The sequence below is a fragment of the Haliotis cracherodii genome, unplaced genomic scaffold, assembly GCF_022045235.1.
Source record: "Haliotis cracherodii isolate W230 unplaced genomic scaffold, xgHalCrac1.p SCAF_4, whole genome shotgun sequence".
NCBI lineage: Eukaryota > Metazoa > Mollusca > Gastropoda > Lepetellida > Haliotidae > Haliotis > Haliotis cracherodii.
In genome coordinates, this window is record NW_027266297.1 from 72,276,282 (window position 1) to 72,287,510 (window position 11,229).

The window sequence follows — 11,229 nt, forward strand, 5'->3', positions numbered from 1 at the left end:
CATCCAGAATATCTAATGGTCAGACCCTTAGCTTATTTATTGTTTAGACATTTAGTTTACTTATTGATAGGATATTCTGGAATGTCACAATGTCACGTGGTTTCCAAGTCCGTCTCCAACTCTTCCCAACGTCGTGGTCCATGGATGGCACTGCACCCAGTCAGTAGCATGGAAAGCCCCCTCCCTGCTGTGTGAACTCCGCGTACTGAGTGACGGTAACTCCGGGTCTCCGCATACTCTGCGAATCCGTTCTGACACGAGACAAGGGATCAAGGAGGCCGATTTCCCTGTCTTCTGACACATGTTGTAAGAAACAGTCAGTTTGATTTTAGCTGTGGTCAGGCTCGTTGCAATTTGATGCCATCACTAAACCTCACTTCTCCGACCTCTCTGGCTTCTACTACTACTGATGATGATGATGATGATGATGATGATGATGATGATGATACTTGAAAAACAAACAAAATAATCATAAATTATGTCAAGTATGACACAAGTGTCTAATGTAACAATTGTTTCAAATAACTAAATAAGTAAACTAATAATAACTAAACTTTGTCTGGGGCCATTTTCGGCATCATTTTCTCTCAAACATGGGGCAATTTTCTTCAAAATAGTGTCCATTTTCACTATAAATGCGGCCATTTTCTCCAAATTGTCTGGGACCAATGCAGCTCATATGTTTTTCATCACAAGGCCTAACCATGCTGAAAACGTAAGGTTATGGTGAAAAATCATAATTCGACTGACCGTCTTTGTGTTCGTTTAACGGTTAGTATCTTATCTTATTATCGTCTGGTGAAAAGTACTAATAAGTAGAAGTGCGTGCTTGACAACAACATAAACTAAGCCAGTCCGCTGATTTTGAACCGACAACAGGTCATTTAAAAACATAGTTTGAGTCGAGGAACAATGGCATCCAGCGAGAGATGTATGAAAGGAGATGTGACAGAGTTTGCGGTGCAGATGAAAAAGTTGATCAATTCTAAAGAACACAGGTGAGCTTGTCAACACGATGTTTACCAAATAGCTGCAACGTCATACATGTACATAACGTTATGCCGTGTATTCTTACAACTTAATTATGCAACTACCATAATGTTATACTCTATTCTAGAGTGGCCCTTTATTGATTTATTGACCCATACATTGATTAATGGATATTTTGAGTAATAAATTATAAATACTGGACCGTAACGCTTAGTGCGTCTGCTTGTTGATTTCGAGGCAACTGCAGGTTTTCGGATTATTTTTTTCCCTCTGCATTCTATAACTTCCCTCTGCCTTCTATAACTTCCCTTTGCCTTCTATAACTTCCCTTTGCCTTCTATAACTTCCCTCTGCCTTCTATAACTTCCCTCTGCCTTCTATAACTTCCCTTATATAGTATATTGAATCTTGTCTTCATATAAATTAAACATATCACAGATTCATATATTGCAATCATGAAAGCAATAATGAAAACTCATAAGATTATTGCTTGTACAGTTTGTTAATCAATAGAATGACAGATATGAATATCACTTAAGATATCAATACATATGTATACTGTACATTACACTAAAAAGGCACGGGAGTGGGGGTGGGGGCACTCCCCTTCACACACCCCAACCCCTGGGATCAAGATATCTGTATGGGTATCCACGGGTCCAGCAGGCCTGTAACTATTTGTGTCCTGGGACTAGCAGTAAATGGGCTGGGACAAGTCCAAATTTACTACCCTGGCTGCGTGGATAGTCAGGAAGAAATGTGACCTTTAGGGTGAACGTGGAGGTACAGTGGATTTTTGTCACTAAATATTATATATAGATTACTAAACAAGCTCCTGTGCAATACCAATTTTATGAAATGAGTGAATAGTTCTGGTATCTGACGAGCGAAAGTGAGTCAGATACTAGGACTGGGACGGGTAACTCGGGTACTCGGGTTGGGTGGGTACTGAGAAGGACTCGGGTACCCACAGAACTACCCGGACCCGCGGTTGGTCATGTGATATATTGTTTGATGACAAAAATAATCTTAAACTATATGGATATATTACAAGTCACTAATGTTCGCATTTCTTTCTGACTAGGAACCCAGACTTTTATATGTTTGAATACAGATAAAACTTCAGTCAACTTCAGTGTATGCATGACTAGATCGTTTTATACGTCTGTCTAAATACATTTTGTCCAGGGCTACAGTCAAACTATTTCCAATCGGACATTATGAACCTATCTCTTGAGACCTACAGCGGGTACCCGGCAGCCCTATCAGATGCCACAACTATTCACAAGTTTTTTTAAAATTGGTTTTACACAGGAGCGAGTTTAGCATTTTATTTATTACTTGCAACTTATAAAGTTTTTAGAATTATACTGTTGAGTGTGAATAGGCTGACACCTACACGACCCATGACATAATCCAATTAAGTTTAACTGAATAATACTTCAAACAAGTTGAAACGTATGAAGTTAATACCATACAACGGTCCACCTTTAGAATTCAGGCGTCCTTTCCACAAAATTATCGTAGCGTTAAGGTTATCGCAACTCACATACTTTAATTTAGACCAATGACTGTCGTTGCTCTGCAGTACGATCGCCCTGTGGAACGGGGCCTTGCACCACAAGGTTCACAATCACATCACAGTACCCGATGACATAATTTGTAGAATTTTGTTGCAAGATCCATCTGCAAAACAATGCCATTTGACGTCAGCCTAGCAACAAGGTTGCTGGGGTCATCAAGTGTGCATAAGCTCCTCTCAGTGATCTACCATCTCCTGACACAATGTCATTGAATAAGCCAAAGGATGTTCAGAGCTTAGATCCGAGAGTACATAAGCACACATTTTGGTATTATTGTGTAATACAGATGTATGTATATTAAACCGGTGATCTCTTCACAGGCAAGTAATAAATCACGTGACTAACCACGGGTTCAGGTAGTCCAGTGGGTATCCTGATGCTACTCAGTACCCACCCGACCCGAGTTACTCATCCCAGATGTAAGAACATGATTGTCATCTTTGCCTAATCTATATCCTAATCATATATAGCTAGCATTTCTAAAGACATCACATTGAAATTATCTCGATATATTTTTAAGATGTCCATGTTTTGGTGATGAGAACTAGACCGTTCTTGTGTACTTACTGTGCAATGGGCGGAATATTGCCATGAGAAAACAACTGTCCTCTGACAAATGAGAATTTTCTTGTCTATTCTATTGCAGTGATTTAAAGTTTCTACTGGGGCCGAACAGAAAGACAGTGTATGCACATCGATGTATTTTGTCCTCCCGCTGTGCTGTGTTCAAGGCCATGTTTGCTGAACAGAACCAAAATACAAAGAACTCTGGTGCTGACAAAGATGTTCCGTTTGTGCTGTCAGACATGTCTCCAGACATATTCCTGACATTGCTGGAATTCGTTTACACCAACTGTGTCCACCTATCATCCAAAAATGTGAGTCACCAAACACTCTGTCTTAAGTACGTCTGATGTCCAGCTGTGGTTGTAACATGTATTGCTTTCATTCTAGTTTGCATTATGTTTGTAATTCAAAACATCATGGTACCTCAAACTAACACGTACATTGCTAACCACAAAAACTGTCATGGAAATATATACTACTCAAAAGAAGTTAAAGAACACCCAATGGCCATGACAGATTAATTATAGCCATATGGAAAAATCAGGTGTTCTTTAACTTCTTTTGAGTAGTATATTTCAAGATTCTACTTCGGAATTCAGTCCTCATCCTCGTCCCTAAGCATCTGTCACAGTCATGAGTTTGCAGGGAGGACAAACACCTGTAGCGCCATGTCAGTGTAATCTGCTGTACCAGTCTCTAATCAAGGTTATTTTCTTCAGGCAATAGATGTCCTGGCCACTGCTCTGGAATATGGCCTTGATGATCTCAAGAAGGTAAATTAGTTTGGTAGTAGCACTTTCTTTGTCTGTGTGTAACCAAAGACGGATTTAGTTTCTGACCTTCCATAAGACCTTCCATAAGAGGGGTGGCCGAGTGGTTAAAGGTTTGGATCACACCAGTGACCTGCGTTGATTCCCCAGTGTTTGAAGGACCTTGTTGGTTCCTCCACTGTGATGTGGCTGGAGTATTGCTAAAAGTGGTGCTACACACTGACTGAAAGATCAGTGCGCTTCATTACCCGTGTGCTTCATTACCCGTGTGCTTCATTACCCGTGTGCTTCATTACCCGTGTGCTTCATTACCTGTGTGCTTCATTACCTGTGTGCTTCATTACCTGTGTGCTAATTGTTACTCTTACAGTACATCTGTATGCTACTTGTTATTTATCACCTGTTGTTGTCAATGTTAATCTGCTGCTTATTGGGGAGCACGGGTGGCCCAGTCGTCTAAGGCGCCGAGATTTGCTGTGCAGAGTTGCGTCCCTTGGGCACGCCAGAAACCTATGATTGTGGGTTCGAATCCCGGTTCGCCCCGATTATGTTTCTAGGTTTGTCAGCACCATACCCGTGCTCGTGGGTTTCACCGAAGTGGTGAGTGTCTGAGACCTGCATCACTTCGGACATTCCTCCCACATTAAGCTGACACGCCATGATATAACTGGAATACTGTTAAAAGCGGTGTTAAACCCAACTCACTCACTCACTCACTGCTGCTTATCACAACATGTCATGCATATATACCTCTCATCACTTGGTTGTCTCTCCAACTTGATAACGGTGTAAAAATCTACATCAAAGCATTGCTATATGCAATAAACCAGAAGTTGTTATCCAAAAAGTTGTATGCTTTTCTGATTTAAAGATATTCATAAATGTTTATATAAAGGTGAAATAGCATGTCTTCAATGGCATATCTTCATTCTTGTACAGTGGTATATCTACAATGATATATACTTAATGACATCTACAATGATATATATTTAATGGTATGTCTACAATGGCATGTCTTCAATGCTGGCATATATATTTGTGTGTGTTTGTGTTTCAGCTGTGCTCCCAGTATTTGATAGAAAACCTGACCGTGGGCAATGCGTGTGACGTGTTGCAGGCTGCGGTCACCTACGGTCAAGATGACCTCAAGAACAAGACTGTAGAGTTCATAGAGCAGAATACAGGTGTAAGCAGAAGTAATCACATGACATTCATACACACGGTGTTGGCAACACATTCATCATTACTGAGTGCATGAGTACCCAGTCCAGGGACTTAATGGTGAAGGCCACATTTAAATAAAGATCAGATTTGGATCTAATTGTGTGACAAAGGCAGTTTTACTTTTCTTGGTATTTTTCTGGAAAATGACCATAAGCCTAGGGTGATCTTGTCATTAAAGAGAGTAACTGTTGACAGGTGGCAATTCTAGGTAGTAAAACTAACTGTACATGTGTTGGGGAAACTCTCCTCAGCCGTTCAGTCATCACTTACTGTGGACCTTGACCAGACTGGGCCAACATGGCTGTATCAGAATCACAAAACACAGGAGTTGGCGGGGGCATGTTTATTGTTACATCTTCTCTGTGTTTTGTGGTTTGAACTTGGTTCACATGCAGTGTCAGCTACTGCAAGCTAACGTGTGTAAAATAAACACTAGAGATTGGAGTTAAACTATCCCCTGCCACTCAGTGGAAAGGGGATATAGGAATGGGTGCTGTCTGTCCATCACGTTTCGTTTCTGGAGCAGAACTAAAAATTCTTGAGAGATATCTTAGCCAAACTTGGTACATAGATAGGTCTAGTGGTGAACTGGTGCCTTTTGAAAGTTGGGGTTTTTTTTAAAAAAAAATTTCTAGTTTCCATGGCAACAACTGTGATAGACTAAAAATGGTGGTAGTGCTCGTTTCCATAGCAGATCTTGAAAACCATACAACCTTTCTTGCCTTGCTCACAACCGGTCATATTGGCAGGGGATCCGAGTATTTCATGCTTGTTCTTCATGAACTTGTGATGTTTAAGGAAATGTCTGTATGTTTCAGAATGTGTTCAAGTCGAAGGGGTTCCAAGAGATGGGGGAGGAGGCGATGTCGGCCGTGTTGTGCAGCAGCCAGCTCCAGATGGACGAGATGGACTTGTACAGAGCGGTCAAGGAGTGGGCAACGGTCAACTCGGTAAGTTTCTTTCTGCCAGTGATTAATTTGAGCATTGAAACTGTTAAATAGAAAAATATCAAAATATATCACTAACCGAAGTGTTTTCTTTTGTCATTGGAACATGGTATGACTTTTTTTAAGACACATGTCAGAAAACATTTACAGCTTTACAGATAATCATATTTCTGATATGTATGATTGGAATAAATTCACAGTTCAATCCCCAGATAACACCTGTGAAATATCTACCAGGTGTCTACAAACCAAAAATCTGATAAGCAAATCTACTGGTACTCTGTTGCTTTTCTGAAGCTACTTTGTTATAAACAAATCTCAGAATATATAATATATATTATTAAAACTATAAAATTCAATAATGAATCCACTTCTATAATGCAATTTCCAATTCTTAAAATTTCGAAATATCTTACTATGATGTGCTTTCTAAGATATAGTTGAGAGATTACAACGATCTTGTTTTAACCATCAATCCATACATTCCTGCATCATCAACACATTTCTGTGTGTCTGTCTCAGGTTGTAATGGGGAAAACAGTAGCTGATATCGGCGGTGCCGCTGTGAAGTATATCCGACTACCTCTACTGTCTCCTGAGGAACTCTCTACCTTGGAGACAGAGAACAAGAAGGATGGATTCATCCCGGTGAGTAGGACACACACAGCATAATCTAAACACTCAGCTTGGCACTAGAGTATAGCTACAGGCTCTCATCCAGTGGGCATCAGTTGGGTGAGGGTGATGACGTGTTATCGTACCCCAGTGGCACGGCGTGTTTCTCACAGTAATGTTGATTGGATTATCTGGTTGTCATTATTTAAAGGCTGTCATCTTATACTTGGATTATTTTTGACTGCGGCGTTAAAACAACCAAACATGACCCTTTATACTATGGTTGTAATTGAGTGATGTTTTATAACACCCATTGTTCTTCAAAGATCTTTGATTCTCTGAGATAACCTAATTTTGATGTCATAGTTCATCCCTTTGTTTATTCATTCCTATTAACAATGCACTATTCCCACTAAACATAGGTGAAAATATTCTTTCATAATTTTTAGTTCAATGAAATCATGATGTCGCATAAACTCCTGAGACATACTTGGTGGCTAAATGACTAAAGCAGACTTGCGTCCCTTATATAAATAGGAATGCAAGACTCCTAGGAATGTGGGTTCAGAGCCAGGTTCGCTCAGATTTTGTTTCTAGGTTTGTCAGCATCATATCTGTGCTCCGGGGTTTCATCAAAGTGGCAAATGTCTAATAACTTTGGGTGTTCTGACACATGAAGCTGACACTGTGATAGGACTAAAATACTGTTCAAAGTGGCCTTAACCTAACTCACTCACTCACTCCACTCGAAGACACACCTTATATGGGACATGACTCCATGGTGCCAACTGTAACTCAGGAAACAAACCAAGACAACTATCAGCTGTATCAATAGTCTAACCTCAGAGTTGTGTCCCTTGTAGCAGCAGTCTGTGATGAGGATGGTGCTGACATGTTGACATGTGACAGAAGAGTCGTAAAATCTCGGCCTCCTCAGTAGCACCTGCCCAAATCAATTAGGATCTCAACAATAGACCCCAGTGAATAATACTGACAATTGCAACACTGCTACCTTACTTACACTTTCCACTATTTTATAAAGAGGTGGGTACGAGCTACTTTCCATCACATGTACATGTAGTTTTACAGCAGCCTCGTTTGAGGCCCATACTCAGCAGGTGGTATGTCATGGTTGTGCAGGCTCATCTGATTGTTTGCTCAAATGTTTGTTTTGTTTGTTGTATAACGCCGCACTCAGCAATATTCCAGCTATATGACCTCGGCCTGTAAATAATCAAGTCTGGACCAGACCATCCAGTGATTAACATCATGAGCATCGATCTACTCAAATGGGATATGATGACATGCATCAACCAAGTCAGTGAGCCTGACCACCCGATCCCGTTAGTTGACTCTTATGACAAACAGTTGCCTCTTACGCCTTAACGGCAAGCATGGTTTGGTGAATACCTATTCCACCCCAAATCTTCGCGGGTCGTTCTCATGTGAATAGGATTCGAAAATTCCTTTGACTTTACACATTTTGAACCTTATGACAACTTGAGTGAAACAGAAGTATTACCTTATTTCCTAGAACTTTATGACTTATGACAGTTGAGTAGGCTATGATACAACAAAAGCAGGGAGAACTGGAAGCTTAGGAGTAGCCGAATTACCTCAAAATAAGTGCGCGGAATTTGAATGTGTTGGCGTTGATGTTGCAGGTTGACAGTTTTGCCCAAGCATGGAGATTCCATGCCTTGAAGCACCCAGAGAAGGGCAACCCACAGACACAGAAGAGGCGGGGCACCAACTCCCGGGACTGTCACAAGTACCTGGAGTCCAAGTGATGACTGCTGTACAAGCAGGGCTCTACATGTACATCTCATACCAGGCCTGGAATACTGCTGACATTGCCATGCCGGGATTTAGGATTCTATAGTCCTCGCCATTTGAAATAGAATCACAAAAAATATCGCAATTTTTAATTTACAAAGAAAACTGCATAAGTGCATGTACTTAAAAAGTGCAAACAAGCCATTCCTCTGATAAGGAATATTGCAGTTTATATTTACTTGAACTGGGGCGATGTTTCTGCCGGTGGACTGAAGTCCCGGAGTTTCATCATCAGTAACATGTATCTATGCTGACTCAACTACAAAAGACATGTTTGGGACGAGACTTTAAAACTGTGCCCCACTTCATTGCAAGATGAATATATTTCTTAACGTTTTTCTTTACTTATTAGCAGCAAAATCTCTGAACACCTGGCGTAATTAAAAATTAACCTATAGTTTTTATTTGTTTCAACAACATCAGTAATGGTAGTCTCGTGTCACGGGATTTTCTGGTTCATTGATCACTTGATTGTCTGGTTTGGGGGTTTGTTTACAGGCTGACGTCCCATGGCAGGAGTACTGCAGTGTGGCATCAGGCAATAAATACTGGCGTTTTTATGCAAATTGTGTGAATGGTGGTGATACCGGTAGGGCAGGACATGCTTTCCCTTTTTCGCGAACACCTGGTGTCATCACTGTTTTTCAGTGGCCCATTCATATACTTTCCATGACTATTTTGCCCTTTACACCAAGGGGAATCTGTTTCAGCAGAAAAACTAGGCTTGCATTGACAGTTCATATTCAAGTGATAGCAAAAATTGCAAAGTGCACTTTTCAAGAAATATAGGCAACTAACAGGATCAGGTGGTCAGGCTCGCTGACTTGGTTGATGCATGTCATCGATCCCAGTTGCATGGATCGATGCTCATGATGTCAATCACTGGATTGTCTGGTCCACACTCGATTATTTACAGATCGCCGTCATATAGCTGGAATATTGCTGAGTGTGGCGTTAAACAACAAGCAAACAAACAGACAGACAGACTGCAAGCGGCTACCTTTAGCAAAAAATAGCAGATATTGTATTAAAGCACTGACATAGTTCAAGATGCACACACTGCTAGTTGTAACTCCAGTCAGTCACCTGATTGCCAACCTTCATTAATAATTGCTACATGGCATTATTCTATTTCAAGTGGCGATGATATAAGGGGCAGACATATTCCCAAAGCTACACTTGTATCCCTCCATTGCTTGAGAGGTTTGCATTGTATTAATTCTGAGAATTGTAAATATTATTTTATATACATTTTACATGAAAGCTTAGAACTCAGCATTTATATTTATTGGTTCCCTTTAATTGCAGCAGCATTTTATCTTTCTGATTTTATACCCAAAATGAATCAAATCCAGTTTTGTTACTTTCCATTTTATCAAGATGTTAACTGCTTTTATCATGCATACCTGTACATATTAGCATGAAATTGACAGCTATACGTAATTTATTGTTGTTAATATAGACTGTTCATGATTTCATATAAGTTGTTACAGTTGAATAGCATTGTAATTAGTAGATCACTTTTTATACATTTTAGTATGCAGCTCAAAAATCCATGTCACCAAAATATATTTAATATATTTGGTACACTGGCATTCTCCATGACACAGCTGATGATATGTACATATGAAAGGGTCATGTCTGTACAATATGGACACAATATTCTTGTTGTATATGAAACATTTTACTTAAATAGTGGATGAATTCAGGATTATCTTTTCATTTTTCACTGATGTATGTCATCCATAACTGTGGATATTTAAGCATTGATGTGTGTGTAGCCATTTGATGTTTAACAGAATTCATTTTCTGTCAGAAACTTTGCCTATAGTTTCTGTTAAGACATCATTATTCCACACTGTATAGCTAGTGATACCCCAGGTGTATGGTTAGGGCACACACTGTATAGCCAGTGATACCCCAGGTGTATGGTTAGGGCACACACTGTACAGCTAGTGATACCCCAGGTGTATGGTTAGGGCACACACTGTACAGCCTGTGATACCCCAGGTGTATGGTTAGGGCACACACTGTATAGCTAGTGATACCCCAGGTGTATGGTTAGGGCACACACTGTACAGCCAGTGATACCCCAGGTGTATGGTTAGGGCACACACTGTACAGCCAGTGATACCCCAGGTGTATGGTTAGGGCACACACTGTACAGCTAGTGATACCCCAGGTGTATGGTTAGGGCACACACTGTACAGCCTGTGATACCCCAGGTGTATGGTTAGGGCACACACTGTATAGCCAGTGATACCCCAGGTGTATGGTTAGGGCACACACTGTATAGCCTGTGATACCCCAGGTGTATGGTTAGGGCACACACTGTACAGCTAGTGATACCCCAGGTGTATGGTTAGGGCACACACTGTATAGCTAGTGATACCCCAGGTGTATGGTTAGGGCACACACTGTACAGCTAGTGATACCCCAGGTGTATGGTTAGGGCACACACTGTACAGCTAGTGATACCCCAGGTGTATGGTTAGGGCACACACTGTACAGCTAGTGATACCCCAGGTGTATGGTTAGGGCACACACTGTACAGCCTGTGATACCCCAGGTGTATGGTTAGGGCACACACTGTATAGCCAGTGATACCCCAGGTGTATGGTTAGGGCACACACTGTATAGCCTGTGATACCCCAGGTGTATGGTTAGGGCACACACTGTACAGCTAGTGATACCCCA

General features: G+C 40.8%; 1 protein-coding gene across 1 annotated transcript; it reads left to right on the plus strand.

Annotated features, from left to right (window-relative positions):
• Positions 1–832: 832 nt before the first annotated feature.
• Positions 833–8,895, plus strand: LOC139480126 (BTB/POZ domain-containing protein 19-like). The gene is made up of 7 exons (XM_071263155.1): positions 833–998; positions 3,220–3,451; positions 3,860–3,913; positions 4,968–5,096; positions 5,953–6,084; positions 6,604–6,729; positions 8,361–8,895. Exons 1-7 carry the CDS (start codon positions 913–915, stop codon positions 8,484–8,486), a joined length of 885 nt encoding a protein of 294 aa, XP_071119256.1. The 5' UTR covers positions 833–912; the 3' UTR covers positions 8,487–8,895.
• Positions 8,896–11,229: the final 2,334 nt, after the last annotated feature.